Raw genomic sequence first — 16,487 nt, forward strand, 5'->3', positions numbered from 1 at the left:
TACCACTCTCGGGTAATTTTTTGTTTTTCAGTACTGAAGACTGAACCCAGAGCCTTTCTCCTGGGCTCCATTCCCAGCATTTTTTTTCTTTTGAGGCAGGGTCTCACTAAACTGCACCAGGCTGGGCTCAAACTTGTAATGTTCCTGCCTCAGTCTCCCAGAGTGCTGGATCACAGGCTCGTGAGCTGCACCTGGCCATGATCTCACCCTGACTCATGAGTTAGAAAGATTTGGATGTCTCTGCCACTGATCAATATAAGCCTGCACTTATGGCCTGGATGCTTGGAGACAAAATCCTCATCTGCAAAATAAGCAAGAAGTCTCCAGCTCACAGGCTGTGAAGAGCACAAGAGATGTTTTACGTAAAGGGCTTAGAACAATGCCAGACACAGAAACTACTTTTTTTTTGGTAGTACCGGGGATTGAACTTGGGATCTTGCACTTTGGAGGCAGGCGGCAGAACCACTGAGCTAAATCCCCGGTCTGAAGAAACTACTCTTTGAAGGACCCTAGAGCTAAGCTGTTTGGAGCCAAGTCTGTCTATCATTTCCTAGCTTGTGTCCATGGACAAGTTTTTCTGGACATTGTCTCCACATCTGTGCACTGAGGATAGTGATGAATTTTATGTCTCAGTGTGGTTGTGAAGCAAACGAGTAACATACACAATGCCACAGGGCAGCATTTGGTGCAGAGTATAGCTCATAGATAGAAGTTGTCTATTGTGGATGCCACACTGGAAAGGTGGGAGGGAAAATCAGAGGCACTAGAAGACTCTATACTTACACGTGTATGGCAGTAAAAATTGTAAATTGGAAAAGGAGATGAGCCAGGTGTGGTGGCGTGAGTCTGTAATCCCAACTCCTGAGAGGCTGAGGCAGGATTGCTGAGTTTAAGGTCAGCCTGGGCCACATAGTGAGACCATTTCACACACACACACAAAAAAGGCTAAAGATGTCCCTCAATCTGAAGGCCCTGGGTTCAATCCCCAGAATCAGAAAACATACAAAATTTGCTATTTTAGACTAAAATTCAAATTCCCTACAGGTCCTAAATTTTTTTTTTTTTTTTTGGTACCGGGGATCGAACGTGGGTCCTTGCACTTGTGCAGCAGGCGGCGAAACCACTGAGCTAAATCCCCAGCCCCTACAGGTCCTATATTTTTTTAAAAAAATTTGAGATAAGGTCTATTTAGGCTGGCCTCAAACTCATGGGGATCCTTCTGCCTCAGCCTCCCAAGTGCTAGGGTTACAGTTTATTACGAAGCCCAGCTCAAAAAGTTCTGAAAGTTAAAAAAGTTTAGGGGCTGAGGCGTAGCTCAGTGGTAGAACACTTGCCTAGCATGCTTTAGGTCCCGGTTGCCAGCAGGGGAAAAAATTTGCTTTTTATTGTATTAAAAATATATATATATATTAAAAAAAAAATAAGAATTATATATATATATATATATATATATATATATATAAAATACAGCAAACCAAGACAGACTTGAGATAAAATCACTTGCCCATCCTGGTTACACAGGGACAGTACAGGACTGCTTTGTACCAGGGCACTTATCCCCTGCTTCCCTACAATAATCTCTACTTTTGTCAGAAATAGAAACTTGGGAGTGTAACTCTCTGGGGAGACAAGGGCGCCAGAGAGGCTGGCTTTTTGTTGCCTCTGCTAAGCAAGGCTTATGGGTCTGGATTCTCCATCCACTCTCAGACTCTCTTCACGGTCCACCCTATTCCTACATTTAATCACACACGGGCCATAGCTCTTGGGTTTATTTTATTTATTTATTAAACAGGATCTCCCTAATGTAGTTCGAACTGGTCTTGAACTCACTCAATAGTGCAGGTTGGCCTTGAATTCACAGCGATCCTTTTGCCTCAGCCTCCCAAGTACTAGGATGACAGATGTGCTGGCTCTTAGGCTTTATTACAAATGTAGCTGAGTGCTCCAGAGGTCTCTCTGCAGTCTTGCTTTTGTGCCCTTTTCCAATACACCCCCCCTCCAAGTGAGGTCTGACAGCCATTACAGAGAATCTGGGGAGAATGAAGGAGGGAATGCTCTCTCCAAAGTCCTCTGAGACAATCACCAAAACTTCCAACGGCAGGTGAAAATGTTCTGGTGGAAGAAGTAAAAATTAGCTCTCATCTTCCAGGTCCTCCATGTCAACATCCCGGTAAACTTTCATCTTCTTCTGTCGCTTGGGCTGTGGCTCACTAGTCCTGGCTGGCTTTGAGGATGTTTCCACTGAGCAGAGGAAAGAGGAGGCATTGGAAGAACCCAACACCCCTCCCACCCCCGGCTCCTTGTCCCTGTGTCTTGCTGGCCCTCACCTTCCATGGCTGCCTTCTCTTTCTGGGCCAGCCGGATCTGCTGCAGGAGCTTCCTGCGCTTCTTCCCGGACAAGGTGATGTTGGCCCGGGAGCTGGACCTGAAGGGCAGGAGAAGCAACTCGAAACCACCCGGGTCACCAAGTAGTCCTGGCTACTCCCGGGGTCTGTGGTTCAAATCACTGCAGCTGAAACAATGTGGGCTCTCAGAATATAAGGTGACTCAATACAGTCAGCATGTACCTCGGTAACAGGAATGTTTAGTTCAAGGATCAGGCGTTAAAAGTACCTAACCTTAAACGTTAGGAGTTTAACATGCAATAAAACCTCAAATGTTTAGAAGAAGGCAATGAAACAATGTAAAAGTAATTAATGAGAGAGCACAAAGTGCCCTTAAAACTTGAATGCAAAATCCTATTCAAACCTTTGGGAAAATTCACCGAGGTCTACACACTTATGCGTGCGCTTTTCCGAACGTAAAAATAAGTTTACTTATAAAACTACAAATGAGGGCCGGGGATGTAGCTTAGTGGTTCCGCCCCCTGCCTCGAAAGCGCAAGGTCCCGAATTCAATCCCCATACCGAAAAAACCCACAATCTCCCCCCCAAAAAACCACAAAAAACCAAAAACTACAAATAAAACTAGATGTGGTGGCGCACCCTTGTAAATTACAGCACTGTAGGAGGCTGAAACAGGACGATCACAAATTTGACCTCGGCCTTGGCACCTTGGGGAGACCCCGTCTCACAAATAAAGATAAATAAGAACTAGGGATGCAGCTCCGTGCGAAGGTTCAACCTCAGCACGGGGGGGGGAACCCCAAGCGCATGTGCTGACCTGGCGCTTGGGACGGGCGGCCCCGGGTTCGACCCGCGGAGACGCCGACGACACCGCCCCGCGCCCGGCCTCGACTCACGCGCGCTTCCGCAGGTGGTGCCGTGTGGTCAACCCTGCGTCCACCACGGCGCCGACCACCCTGCGCCGCCGCGACCGGCCCAGCACCCGCCGGCGCTTGAACAGCTTCCTCTTCAGCTCCTGCGGGGAGGGAGAGAGAGCGAGTGAGCGCGCAGCCCGCCGGCCCGGGAGCCGGTCCCCCATGGTTCCCACGTCACCGTGCGCGGCCGGTTGATCTTTCCTCCTGCACCCGCCATGTAGCTCCCCAGCGCCGCACTTCCTCTCCACGTGGGTCTGCACTTCCGTTCAGGTCTTCCGCAGGCCCCGCCCTCAACCACTGCGGACCAATCCCAGTCGGGGGCGGGGACGAGGCTATATAAAGCATCCGTGCACCGTCCGCACCGACCTTTCCGAACGCACCATTCAAGCCGGTAAATGTGGAGTTGCGCAGCTTCCGGGAGGCCGGACGGGACTTGGGGCCGCAACCCTCCCTTTCTTGGCGGAGAGTGGGCGCGTGGTCCCGCTCCCCGTTATGTACGGAGGCAAAAGAAGGGGCTCCGGCCCCCCCGGCGTCATGTCTTCGGTGCCGGCAGTGTCCCGTCTGCCGGTTCTATCCTCTAGCGCCGGGACAGGCTCCAAAGCGAGGCCCAGGGCCGGTCGCTCACGCATTCCTTTCTTTCAGGTCCGTGGACGCCAGCCTCGGAGCCGCATCTGTTGAATGTCCTTCAGTTGTCCAGTAAACACCGCTCGTCCCAGAGCGTGGGTCTGCGTTTGGATTCAGGCGACCACGTGCTTCACAGCTTCTCTGCGGAATTTGCAGAGCGTCCCTGGACATGAGGCACTGTGGGTGCAGCAACTTCGGGCCCTTCGATGGCTGCGCTGCGTCGGACGTTGCGGGTTCCGCCCCTGCTGGCCAGGTCGCGCGCCTCGGCGGGTCGGCAGGGCGGGCCCCTAACAACCTCTGGACTTTACGCCCCAGAAGCCTGGCTCTTAAAGCCTAGGGTGCGTGTGCCACGTGTTTGCAACTTTGACCTAAAACCTTCACTGGGTGACTCGTGTTCTCCGCCCGTGTCCTCAGCTTCTCTGGCCACTAGCTGCCTGGCAGATCGCCACCTTTGGGACCAGCTGCATGCTCAGCCCCATCCGGGGAGTGTCCCCACCTTCGACTGGTTCTTTGGCTACGAGGAAGTACAGGGACTCCTCCTCCCGCTCCTGCAGGAAGGCCGGGCTGCCTGTCCACTCAGAGTGCTGGACGTGGGATGTGGGACCTCAGGCCTGTGTACGGGTCTCTACACCCAGTCGCCACATCCGGTGGACGTGCTAGGCGTGGACTTCTCTCCTGTGGCGGTGGCTCACATGAACAGTCTCCTGGAAGGTGGCCAAGGCCAGATCTCCCTGTCCCCAGGACACCCTGCCTCCCGCCTCCACTTCAGGAAAGCCAATGCCCAGAACCTGGGACCCATAGCTCCTTCAGGCTCCTTCCAGCTCCTGCTGGACAAGGGCACCTGGGATGCCGTGGCCCGGGTTGGGCTTCCTGGGGCTCACCAGATGGTGTTGGAGTGCCTTAGGGTCCTGAGCCCACAGGGGACCCTCATCCAGTTCTCTGATGAGGACCCAGATGTGAGATTACCCTGTCTAGAACAAACATGCCATGGCTGCACTGTGACCATTCAGGAGTTAGGGCCTTTTGGGGGCATCACCTACTTCGCTTATTTTGTTAAAAGTGGTCATTAAAACACTAGTCCTGACTAGGGTTTCCGTTGGGAAAGAAGAGGATTGGAAAAAGCTTTGCTTTGGAGTGTGGACGACTGGAAGGAGAATTCGGGTCCTGGCATCCACATCCTGCACTCCAGTTAACTCGCCTGCAGAGTGGGAATGATACCTGGGCTGCATATAGTCACCTGAGACAGCCAGTGGCACAAGGTGAGTGTGGAGGAGAGATACAAGGTAGTGGTCTCCATTTGTGACCCACTGGAACTTACAAGAGCAGCAGGTGGGCTGAGTTCTACATGGACTTGGGGCTCATGGCCTGTAAGCCTCATGTCAGTCTGTATGGGGCGACTGAGGGTGGGTAGAAGGGTGTCAGAAACCACTATGTGAAATGTCGGAGGCAAAGAACAGTACTTACCCCCAAAGGTACTGGGAGTCAAGAGATGGGAATACTCCACAAAGCGGCTTCTACAGACACAAGAGCCTGGTGCTGGGTCCCAAAAAGAACGGGTTGGGGGCTTCCTGACCTGTATGTGTCCTCAGGAATCCAGGAGATGTTTTGCTCTTCCTGCTCCTGTCCCCAACTGAGTCCAGGGTTAAATGTTCTCCAGGGAGATTTGGGGTTCCGTGGGCTCCAAGCCTAGCCTGGGGGAAAAAGCCCATTAAAATTAAAGAACACGGGCCAGGGATTTAGCTCAGTGGTTTTACTGCCTGCTGCGCAAGCACAAGGACCCAAATTTGATCCCTGGTACCAAAAAAAAATTTTAAAAACACCTCTCATACACGAGTTTTTAAAACAATATTTGTTAGAGCAGGCGTGGTGCACACCGTTAATCCCAGCTGTCTGGGAGGCTGAGGCAGGAGGCTGGGAAATTAGAGCCCAGCCTAGATAAATTTTTTTACTTTTTTTTTGGACAATTTAACTTAGCCACTGTGTCAAAAAATAAAAAGGGCCAGGAATCAATAACCCAGTACTGCAAAAAATAATAAGTTGGGTAATATTTTTGCACGTAAAAAAGCAATAAGAAGAATAGTAGGCTGGGAGCCAGGTGTGGTGGAGTGCACCTCTAATCCCAGGGTTCCAGGACATTCACTATGATTCAAGGCTACATAGTTCAAGGCCAGCCTGAACTATATAGCAAGACCTTGTTTGAAAGGAGGGTGGGGAGCTGTAGTCTAGAGGTAAAGTGTGTATTAGCAAGCCCTAGGCACTGGGCTTGATATCCCCAGCTTCAAAAAAAACATGTAAGGGCTGGGGATTTAGCTCAGGTGTTCCGCCGCCTGCCTCAAAAGCGCAAGGTCCCGAGTTTGATCCTTTGTACCAAAAAACAAAAACATGTAAGCAGCAGTTTCTAAGACCCTAGATTCATAGGCTAATTTTTCTTAGAAAAAGTTCTCTTCCTAGGTTCTGCAGATCATGAGATAGTGTTTAGTACAGTGCCTGGCACATAGTAAATGTTCAAAAACAAAGTATCATTTGTAACAAGTCAGGCACACTGGTGCATACCTGTAATTCCAGTTACTACTGTAGAGGCTGAGGTAGGATGATTGCAGGTTTGGCCCTGCCTGGGCAGTTTAGCAAAACCTGGTCTCAAAAAATGTTGGGATCTGGCGTGGTGGTGCACATCTGTGATCAACTAGGTAGTTGGCTGTGGCTGTCAGCTGTTTTCCCAAGCAGTGTGCGTATTAATACTGATCTTTAAAAGATATTAATACTTACTAAAGGTATCACCCATTCTGGCTAGAACTGCCTTTTCTCTTCTGAGTCTACATGTACCAGCTCCGTGTGCATGAGCACCACCTCACCTGGCTCTCCACTCCCGTCCTGGACGAAGGCCGTGGCTTCTGCTTCCTCACCATCTGTAAGCAGCAGCAGCTCTTCCTGTGGCCACTGGAGATTCCCCACCACCTTCAGTCTCCAAGACCTCCATCATGATGGAGGGTAGACAGGGCTTTTGAGAGACTCCTTGGGCAAGGACAGTGGGGAGTTGACCCAACTGGAAGATGAGCCAGCCAGGATCCAGATTGGGGAGGTACATTACCAACCTGCACATCCTGATGACTTTCAAGCCTGTCTCCCTCTTCGGCTTTCCAGAGACGACTGGTCAACTTGGGACTTTCTGGTTGCCAGGAGCCCAGGCCAAGGCCTGTTCTGGCTTCCCGGCATGAGGGCCATGGTTGTGGCTCACAGTTTTGAGCACCGTTTTCCACTCCAACTGCCTTTTAATTTTTGCCCCTTAATCACTGTGAGGAGAGGGGGTGACATGCTAGGAGATCATGGGCCTTAGGGGGCTGAGAGAAGCCCAAGAGGTGGAAGAGGAGCTTTGTTTTTGTTTACTCCCTAAAAGTAGACAGCAAGGGCGTTGGGATTAGCGCCCTGAGTGAAGAGCAGTGACAGTGGACTTGAGATTCTGACCCTTTGCTTACTGGTTTTCTCAAGCTGACTTGCCTATTTGTGCCTTTAATAAATTTGTATGTGGTGTTCACTATCTGCCAGAAACTCTTTGTAAAGTGTTTACATATAAACTCAAACACAATTACTCTTAGGGCATATTTTCCAATTCAGAAACGGCAGAAACAACTAAAATGATTTTCCTAGTCACAACTAGGCAATATTTGCATCTCCAAAATAAAATTGGACGTTACACAAAATCCGGAATTTTCCTGGTTAGGTTAAGCCAAACAAAGGCAGGGTGGGTGGTGCAAGCCTGTAACCCCACCTACTCAGGAGGTTGAGCCAGGAAACTTGCAAGTTCAAGGCCAGACTGGGCACTTTGTTTTAGGTTTTCTTGAGACAGGGTCTCCATGTGTAGTCCGGGTTGGCCTTGAACTCCGCAATCCTACCTCAACCTCCCGACTGCTGGAGTTGCAGACGTGCGCCATTAGGCCCCTCTCAGTCTGGGAAACTTAGACCTGTCTAAAAAAAATGGGCTGGGGTGTACCTCGGTGGTGGAGCCCACCCTCCAATACCAACAGGGTGGGTTTCCCAAAGGCAAGGATATGCCGGGAGCAAAGTGATAGGCCTGTTAAAAAACAAAGAGATACTGGTAACTGCCCCAGTACTTCGGCTTTTGTTCCGGAGTGGGAGGAGTCGATAGACGTACGCGGAATGCTGTGTTGAGCGCGCGTTAATTTACTGGGGAAGCCAGAGCCGCGCCCAGTCGCTAGGGGTTAAGATGGGCAGCTGTTCAGTACGTAGCAGCAAAGAGGACGTGCTCCCAGCTCGCAATTCAACCGTAGGTGAGGGGGCCGGGCCTGCGGAAGCTCCACCCGGTGCCCGGGCTTCCGGACGCCCTCCAGCAGCTGAACCATCGAGACGCAGGCGCGCTGGAGCTCGCGATTCCGGGACGAGGCCGGCTGTAGCCTGGAGCGTCTCGATGGCTCGCATGCTGTCTCTCTAGCCGGCGAAGGGGCGGCGAGACGTCTCGGCGGATGCGCTAGGCAGCGGGAGGTCGAGCTCGCCGGCGGGGACGCAGCCTCCATGGGGGCCCTAAGGAAGGTGCTGGTCACCGTCGCAGCGATGGGCGCGGGGGCGGTCGTAGGGTCCGCGCTGTTTGCCCTGGTGACCCCAGGGGAGCTCCAGAAGCAGGCGTTGCTGAAGGTAGGCTGCTGGGCGTGGCGGGCAGGGCGGCAGGCAGGGCGGAAGCGAGACCCAGCTGTCCTTGTAGGAGATCCCCGAGCAGCATCGGCAGCACAGGGACGAGAAAGCACACACCCAGAGGCTCGTGATGAGCACGCTGCAGGAGGCCACGGCCACGCAGGAGAACGTGGCGTGGAGGAAGAACTGGATGGGCGGCGGAGGCCGAGGCGCCGTATGAGCGCACCCACGCCTAGCGGGGTATGCGGGACCCTGCCCAGGCCGCAGGGCGAGCCGCACTCAGAAACCCCGTCCGTCCGACTGGAGCCCCACGTCGTGCCACCTGCTTACTCCCACGCAACCCCAAATCTCTGTAAGCCCATCAACCACATTCTCAAAACATTTTCAAACTAGGTGTCTGTTTTCTTCAGGGGAACCAAGCGACGCTGTTTTTTTTTTCAGGATTGGATTGAACCCAGGGCCCTCGCCCTTAACTACATCCCCAGAAGCCCCCCCCCCCCCGTTTTTTGTTTAAATTTTGAGACAAGATCAGGCCAAGTCGACTACTGTGAGCTTGGTTTTGATCCTCCTGCTTCAGCCTCCCAGAACGTTCGGATTTTAGGCATGCACCAGCAAACTCTTCAGTCTCTAGGACATTCTTGAAATCCAGACTCCCTTGGGAACTTATCAATGTACACCTGTAGAGAACTCCTCTCCTCTAAGGTTAAGGGCCATCCAGCACCTAAGAAGCAATAATCCCTTCTGTGGCCACTAGTGTGACCATGGTGAAAAGAAATGTCTGTAAAGATATGGTTTAAGGGCCGGGGATTTAACTCAGTGATTTCGTCGCCTGCTTCGCAAGCTTCAGGACCCGAGTTCGATCCCTGGTACCAAAAAAAGATATGGTTCAACTCCTTCCTGCAGGTTACAAAACCCAAGTCTCTGGCTGAAGTGGTACACACTTGTGATTCCAGGACTCAGCAGGCTGAGGTAGGAGGATCGCTGTGAGTTTGAGGCCGGCCTGGGCTACATAGCAAGTTCAAGGCCAGCCTAAACTACATAGTGAGACCCTGTCCAAAAAAACAAAAAGGGCAGTGCCTGAGCTCAGTAAACGTAGATTGTTATCCCTGTCCCCCCAAGGTTTTTATTTTTTGGTACCGGCAGTTGAACCCAGGACCTTGCACTTACAAGGTGGGTGGCCGTGGAACCACTGAGCTAATAAATCCCTGGCCCTCCCAAGTTTTTTACTATTAGTTTCCAGTCCGCCACTCCACCCTCACTGGGGATGGCACCCAAGCACTCTCTACCAATGAGCTACATCCCCAACCTTTTTTCTTTTTTGGTACCGGAGATTGAACTCGGGACCTTGCACTTGTGAGGCAGATGGCGGAACCACTGAGCTAAAAATCCCCAGCCCTGCCAACCCTTTTTATTTTGAGATTGGGTCTCACTAAGTTGCTCAGGCTGGACACAAGCTTTGTTCAGACTGAACCTAGGCACAGCCTCTGGCATGCTAAACACACAGGTTCTCACTGAGCAGTACCCTCAGCCCCTGTATTTCATCCCCTGTGGTTCCCAAGCACGACTGTATCTGCAGAAAGGTTGTACTGATTAAAGCCAGAACAGTACTGTGTTAGAAATTAAAGCTGGGCCAAGAGTGTATAAAGCCAACACCTTCCCGTCTTATTAAGTGATGCCCCTGCTCAGTTTTGTCCTGCCTAGGTATTCAGGAAGCCAGGCATGTACAGAACACAGAGGGTCCATTTATTAAGAGGAAGATGTCGGTCCCTTAATAAAGATGAAGGTCCAGGAAGGTGGGATGAGGCTCTTCAGCTGGGACATTTCTTCGCCACAATGAGTACAGCAGAAGGCACAAGTCCTGAGGATCAATTGAAAGAGACAACCTTGAAACACAAGGACACTTGCTTTCTGCTCTCCAAATACTGGCCTCACACCAGCTCCACCAGCCCCCATCAGCATCGTCTTCCCCAGGCAGGCAGGCACCCATTCCCATGCCATACCCAGCTCCTGCAGGGGCCGCTCCATGTCGGCCTCAGAAAAGGCCCGTCTGGGGAAGCCGCTGAGCAGCTGCACAGGGTCCTGGGCCCCTCCAGCCTCTCCCCCACGGTTCAGCTCCACGTAGAGCCTCACAGCCGCCAGTTGTTCCCGGGCTTGGAATGTCTGGGTCAGTGATGTCCCATCTGGCAGCCTGACCTGGAGGGCAAGGGAAACGGATGCTCAGAACTATGATTGAAAGCTCATAATGAATCTGATGAGTAAAGAGTTATGAACAATCACTCATGCTCTGCTTTCCTAAGTGTGAAAGGTCTCTGCTCTCTCATCATTTAACAGAATAATAAATGACACAAGGTGGTGTTACATAGAAACATCAAAATTAGCTAGGCATGGTGGTGTGCACCTATAATCCCAGTACTCAAGAGGCCGAGGCAGGAGGATCACCACGAGTTGGAGGCCAGCCAGGGCTACATAGTGAGCTTTAGGCCAGCCTGAATCACACAGAGATACTGTCTCAAAAAACTAAAAACATTAACATCACAAAATTAGTTGTGTAGTGAACCAAATGTAACAGGTAAGTATGGATTTATTTATTTAGGTGCTGGGCACTGAACTAGGGGCCTTGCGCTTGTGAGGCAGGCAGTGGCCCCACTGAGCTAAATCCCTGGCCCAGAAGTATGGATTTAAATACATCTGTGGCAAGGGAAATTTGATCTCTTCCCCAAGTGGGAGATAAGGTTTCAAGTCATTTACAAAGAAGCAAGGAGAGATTTGGCAACCAGAACATGACTACAGAATTGTCTGAGTTGGATACCTTATAGGCCACAAAGGAGTTTCAGGAGCAAGACAGGAATTGGTGTCAGTACCTGGATGCGACACTGGTCATACTCCCGCTTGGTGGGAGGCTCCTGGCTGGGAGAAGAGGGAACAGGACCTGGCTCTGTCGCTGGCAGAGATGGCTGAGAACTCATACTACCACCATACTGGAGGACAAAGTATAAAACAGTAACCCTTAGGAGAAACTGACATGTAAGCCCATGCTTTCCCTGAGGCCGGGAGAGGTGATTCACTCAGCCATTCTTCTATAGTCTTCCCAGTCACCCACCTTCTTAGCTCTCTCTGCTTTGTCCCTTTCAATCTTTTCTCGAACCCTCTGTCTGGAATGCAGACAGGGAGAAAATAAGTCTCATGTGGACAAAGCAAATCTTGATTGGTTTCTCAGCTACTGACCCACACGCCCAGCTTGCAGACCTGGCTGCTAGCTCTTCAGCCTTTTCCCTCCTGCGTTCCTCAGCGGCCCTTCGCATCTCATCTTCCTGCAGTCTCTGTCGAGCAGCTGTCAGTTCTTGCCCTTGTTTTCGGCGCTGCCTTTCTCGTTCCAAGGCTTCCCGCTCCTCCCTTTCTTCCCGTTCCCGCTGCTTCTGGGCCACCAGCTCCATCATTCTGTTTTGCAGAGAGGAAAGAGTTCAAGGAAAGTGGAGATGGAGTGGGAAGGGAAATTTACAATGGAAACATGTTTGAGGATGAAAGAAACGAGGAGGGCAGGGATTTAGCTCAGTGGCACCGTGCCTGCTTTGCAAGCCAAAGGTCCTGAGTTTGATCCCTGGTACCAGGGAAAAAAAAAAAGCCAAGAAAAAACAAGGTGCTAGGTGTGTACCGCACTACTAAAGCACATGCTTAGCATGCCTGAGATCCTGGGTTTAAAAAAAAAAAAAAAAAAACAGGCATAGTGGTGTACGCCCCTAATCTCAGCACTCCAGAAGCTGAGGGAGGACTGCTGAGAAATCAAGGCCAGACTGAGCTGCACAGTGCGATGCTACCTCAAAAATCAAAATACACGAAGAACATAAAGAGGCCAAGGTTTTCTTGAGACTCCGCAGGTGAGGGAGAAGCCTGATCTTCACTTCACCTCTTGGTCTGTTCCTGTCGCTCCTCGTCGGTCAGGCCGGGTCTCCTCTCTCCAGCAGCTGCCTCGGGTCCTGGAACGAGCGCTGGTGTCACGGTTCCCTCCGTCACCCTTGCCGCCCCCCCCCCACCGCCGCCTCCCGCCTCGCCGTCCCGCTGACCTTCGGGTCCTGGCTCCCGGCCCAGGGTGCTCCCGCACAGGGCCGGCGTCGGCAGCGGCTCGTCTGCCTCGGGGTCGTCCTCGTGCTCCATAAGCCTGCAGGGTGGGGAGTTAGCGCGTGGCCGCGCCCGACCGCCCTCCCCCTGCCCGGCGCTCACCAGTCCATCGCGGCCTCGATGCCCTGGTTCCCTGTGAGGGCCAGAGCCTTCTCCCTGGGGGCAGAAACACCGTGAGCGGCGCCCGAGCCATGGCGGTGGCGGGCGGGGTGTGCGGCCGGGTTTCCTTACGCGCGTCCCCGGGCGAAGCCCATCTCGATGAGACTCTCCAGCGCCGTCAGCTCCGCCATGGCGCCGCCGCGCGGACCTGGGGGCGAGAAGACCGCGCGAGGGTCAGCTAGGGTCACCGCCCGGCCCCGGCCCCGCGCGCTCGCTCACCGGCTCGAGCCACGGAACGGCGCCTTGGTGGAAGCAGACCGGAAGCGGAAGCACCCGGTCTGTTTGGATCACGTGGGGAAGGTGCAGACGGTTGTCGCGGACGGACAAAAAGCGCTTGTCGGCCGACGGCGCAGAGTAGCGCCCAAGACACCCGAGGTGGGAGCTAGGGCGTTTGAAACAGGGTAGGTGGGATCCGCTCCAGAGCCTCACGTCGCCACGCCCTCCTCAGATTATTGAACGGGAGAAGGGGTCAGATACTATAGGGCCACTTCCCCGGGACGAACACATTCCTCAGGTAGCACAGACACTGCTGATTAAGTAAATAAATTTGTAAAGGAAAGGGCGGGGCGGGGGCGTGAAAAGAATTAAAGGGTGTGATGTCGGGCACCAGCTCCCCACTACGAAGTAATTGTTACGTATCCAGACCTGTGCCCATGAAAGTAAGTCGAAAACGAAAAGTAAATAGGCTAACTTGCAAAAATAACGGGAGATGAGAAGGAGCAAGGCCCGTGACGCAGCCCGTGGGCCCAGCGCCGGGAGCCCAGACGGGCGCTGGCCCTTTGACCCGCACCCCTTGGGGGCGTGGCCTCCCCCACTGCAGCAGTACCCTGTAGTCGCGCCTGATGGAAGCTCTGCCCGGAGACTCCATGAATGCTAGATGTTAGCTTCCTCCTGGGCCTGTTTTTGGTTTTTTGTTTTGTTTTGTTTTTCTTGGGAGTGGGTTGTTTTGAGACAAGGCCTTGCAGTGTAGCCCAGGCTGGCCTGGATCCTCCAGTCTTCCTGTTTCGGCCTCCCTAGTAGCTCGGATTGTAAAGCGCTGTCTATAGCGTTGAAATAACCAGTAGTTCTATTTAGGCAGAATGGTAAATGCTAGTATTTATTTATTTTTATTGTACAGTTTCATCTCCTACCAACCGAAGACAACCTGTGCATATTTCAGGGCAGGAGTTAGAGTGGGCTTTTTCAAGACTCCTGGGTTTGCTTTTTTTTTTTTTCTTTCAGTATTAGAGATGGAATCCAGAGGCTTTTCACTGAGCTCCATCCCCAGCCCTTTATATTTTTAAATTTTCAGACAGGGTCTCCCTAAATCACTAAATTGCCCAGGCTGGATTGAAACTTGGAATCCTCCTGTTTCAGCCTACCAGAGTGCTGGGATTTTTTTTTTTTTTTGGTACCAGGGGTTGAACTCAGGACCTTGCACTTGTGAGGCAGATGCAGCACCACTGAGCCAAATTCCTGGCCCCCAGAATGCTAGGATTACAGCCCCATGTGTCACCACACCCAATTAAATGTTTATTAGGAGGTAGAGCTAGCAATGGTGGCACACGCCTGTAATCCTAGCAGCTGAGGAGTCTGGAGGAAAGAGAATGGAGAGTTAGAGGCCAATCTGGGCAATTTACCAAGACTGTCTCAAAATAAAAAGGGCCCATGAATTCTAGATGACGAAAGTACTCCAGATGTATTCCAAGGGTACCATAATGAGTGACTGAATTCCACAGTTTTACCTCTTTCCCCTTTACGACTAGAAAAGATTCGAACCAGGGCCGGAGATTTAGCTCAGTGGTTTCACCCCCTGCTGTGCAAGCGCAAGGACTGGAGTTCGATCCCCATACCAAAAAAAAAAAAATCTTTGGGCCAGGGATGTAGCTCAGTGGTTCCACCACCTGCCTTGCAAGCACAGGGTCCCGAGTTCCATCCCCGGTACCAAAAAACCCCAAAGATTTGAACCAGATGTCCCAGCAAGAAGCAAAGGTTAAAGCCCTTCACAGACAGCATCCTCTGTAGACAGCTACACAGTCTTGAGCATGAGTGAGGAGGCTAGGACTTACCACTATGAATTGTGGCCTGTGGAGAACAATGAGTGCAAAAAAAAAATTTGCATTTCTGGAACATCTGCCCTGGTGTGGGGTGCAGTGACTGCCCTTGTAACCTCAGCACTCGGGAGGCTGGGGAGGAGGATTACCAGTGAGCCCTCAGCCTGGGCTACATAGTGAGACAGTCTCAAAAAAACAAAATCAGGCCCAGTGGTGGCACCTGTAATCAGCATTTTGGAGGCTGAGGCAGTAGGATTTCTGAGAATTCAAGGCCAGCCGGAGCTATATAGCAAGCCCCATGAACCCCATCTCAAAAAAACAAAATAGAACAAAACAACTGGCTAAGAGCAATTACCTCAATTTGCTGGGGATCAACCCAGGGCCAAGCACTCCACCACTAAGGTACACCCCCACTCAGGAGGCTGAGCCAGGAGGAGCATGAGCTACATAGTGAGTCCCAGGCCAGCCTGGAATCCAGAGCACATCTCAACCATTAAAGAGCCAAAAGAAGGGCCGGGGATGTAGCCTGTAGCTCATGCTCCACCTGCCTGGCAAGTGCAAGGCCCTGAGTTTGATCCCTGGTACCGGGAGGAAGAAAAGCCAAGAAAGAACTTAGCTCATGAAGAAAAACCATTATAGGGCCGGGGATTTAGCTCAGTGGTTCTGGCCCCTGCTTCCCAAGCACAAGGACCCAAGTTCGATCCCCGGTACAAAAAAAAAAGCATTATTAGGTAAATGATGAAACTACAAAGCTAATGTGCTGAAATCTTTTCATTTAGTACTGTAAGACCAATGCTTAATTATGCATTCTGTTCTCTTGTGCCCAGGTTGGTAACCCCAGTTTGCTTTTCTGTGTAGTCTCCTGGTCACAGCTGTTGAGTAATTTTAGTTGGAGGTTGGAGAAGAAAATGCTCTTCAGTGTTGTTTTTTTTCCGGTACCAGGTATCAAACTCAGGACCTTGGGCCGGGGATTTAGCTCAGTGGTTCCACTATCTGCCTCGCAAATGCAGCGTCGAGTTTGATCCCCGGTACCAAAAAAAAAAAAAGTTTCAGAAAGGGGCAGGGGATTTAGCTCAGCACTGCGTCTGCCTCAAAAGTGTCGAGGTCCTGAGTTAGATCCCCAGTGCCCCTCCCCCTCAAAAAAGTTTCACAAACTAAAAAAAAGAGCCAAGAGCAGTGGTGCATGCCTGTAACCCCAGTACTCTGGGAGGCTGAGGCAGAAGGAGTGCAGGTTCTAGCTCAGCCTGGAAACTTGATGACTTAGTGAAGCTGTCTCAAAATAAAAAATGAAAAAGGGCTTTGGAGGTAGGTCACTGCAAAGGCCCTAGGTTTAATCCCCCCAGTACTGGGAAAAAAAGTCATATCCCAAAACCATTAAAAAACAAAATTGCCAGGCATGGTGGTCCATGCCTATAATCCTAGCACTCCAGAGGCTGAGGCAGGAGGATTGCCTCGAGTTTGAGGCCAGCCTGGACTACATAGCAAGACTTTGTTTAAAAAAAAAGCTATACATTCCCAGTCCAAAGACAGCTTGTTTGTTCTTTCTTTCTGTCTTTCTTTTTCCTGGCAGGGGTGCTAGGGATCCAGCCTCTCCAGCACTGCAGGCTAATGCTCTGTCCCTAAACTATTGTCTACCCCACCCTGGGAGATTA

The 16,487-nt window shown here is 51.6% G+C and overlaps 4 protein-coding genes and 1 non-coding gene across 6 annotated transcripts; 3 read left to right on the top strand and 2 right to left on the bottom strand.

The window, feature by feature from the left end:
* Positions 1-1,762: 1,762 nt before the first annotated feature.
* CUNH11orf98 (chromosome unknown C11orf98 homolog) lies at positions 1,763-3,624 on the bottom strand. Its single transcript, XM_013069135.3, has 4 exons — positions 3,438-3,624; positions 3,242-3,360; positions 2,328-2,425; positions 1,763-2,241 (listed from the first exon to the last, which is right to left on the bottom strand). Exons 1-4 carry the CDS (start codon positions 3,474-3,476, stop codon positions 2,132-2,134), a joined length of 366 nt encoding a protein of 121 aa, XP_012924589.1. The 5' UTR covers positions 3,477-3,624; the 3' UTR covers positions 1,763-2,131.
* Positions 3,576-7,418, top strand: Cskmt (citrate synthase lysine methyltransferase). Of its 2 annotated transcripts, XR_015448273.1 has the most exons (3): positions 3,576-3,650; positions 3,902-5,142; positions 6,675-7,418. XR_015448273.1 is itself a non-coding variant. In XM_087203688.1 (2 exons), the coding sequence occupies exon 1, from the start codon at positions 4,090-4,092 to the stop codon at positions 4,951-4,953; it is 864 nt and encodes a 287-aa protein (XP_087059814.1). In that variant the 5' UTR covers positions 3,908-4,089; the 3' UTR covers positions 4,954-5,142; positions 6,675-7,418. The 2 variants fall into 2 exon arrangements, 1 of the variants encoding a protein (XP_087059814.1); XM_087203688.1 differs by lacking the exon at positions 3,576-3,650 and having other exon boundaries at positions 3,908-5,142.
* Positions 3,706-3,853, top strand: LOC147820700 (small nucleolar RNA SNORA57). Its single transcript, XR_015448336.1, has one exon. It is a non-coding gene; the product is annotated as a small nucleolar RNA SNORA57 (small nucleolar RNA).
* A 783-nt stretch (positions 7,419-8,201) lies between the features above and the next one.
* On the top strand, positions 8,202-8,919 carry Uqcc3 (ubiquinol-cytochrome c reductase complex assembly factor 3). Its single transcript, XM_004874388.4, has 2 exons — positions 8,202-8,530; positions 8,598-8,919. The coding sequence occupies exons 1-2, from the start codon at positions 8,411-8,413 to the stop codon at positions 8,745-8,747; spliced, it is 270 nt and encodes an 89-aa protein (XP_004874445.1). The 5' UTR covers positions 8,202-8,410; the 3' UTR covers positions 8,748-8,919.
* Positions 8,920-10,249: 1,330 nt separating this feature from the next.
* On the bottom strand, positions 10,250-13,081 carry Ubxn1 (UBX domain protein 1). Its single transcript, XM_013069079.3, has 10 exons — positions 13,022-13,081; positions 12,875-12,950; positions 12,746-12,799; positions 12,589-12,683; positions 12,432-12,501; positions 11,774-11,965; positions 11,628-11,679; positions 11,389-11,505; positions 10,528-10,720; positions 10,250-10,385 (listed from the first exon to the last, which is right to left on the bottom strand). Exons 2-10 carry the CDS (start codon positions 12,931-12,933, stop codon positions 10,336-10,338), a joined length of 882 nt encoding a protein of 293 aa, XP_012924533.1. The 5' UTR covers positions 12,934-12,950; positions 13,022-13,081; the 3' UTR covers positions 10,250-10,335.
* Between the last annotated feature and the right edge of the window lie 3,406 nt (positions 13,082-16,487).

This window comes from Heterocephalus glaber, unplaced genomic scaffold (assembly GCF_053883595.1).
Source record: "Heterocephalus glaber isolate CG9 unplaced genomic scaffold, H.glaber_assembly_v1.0 deba00001806, whole genome shotgun sequence".
In the NCBI taxonomy this organism is placed as follows: domain Eukaryota; kingdom Metazoa; phylum Chordata; class Mammalia; order Rodentia; family Bathyergidae; genus Heterocephalus; species Heterocephalus glaber.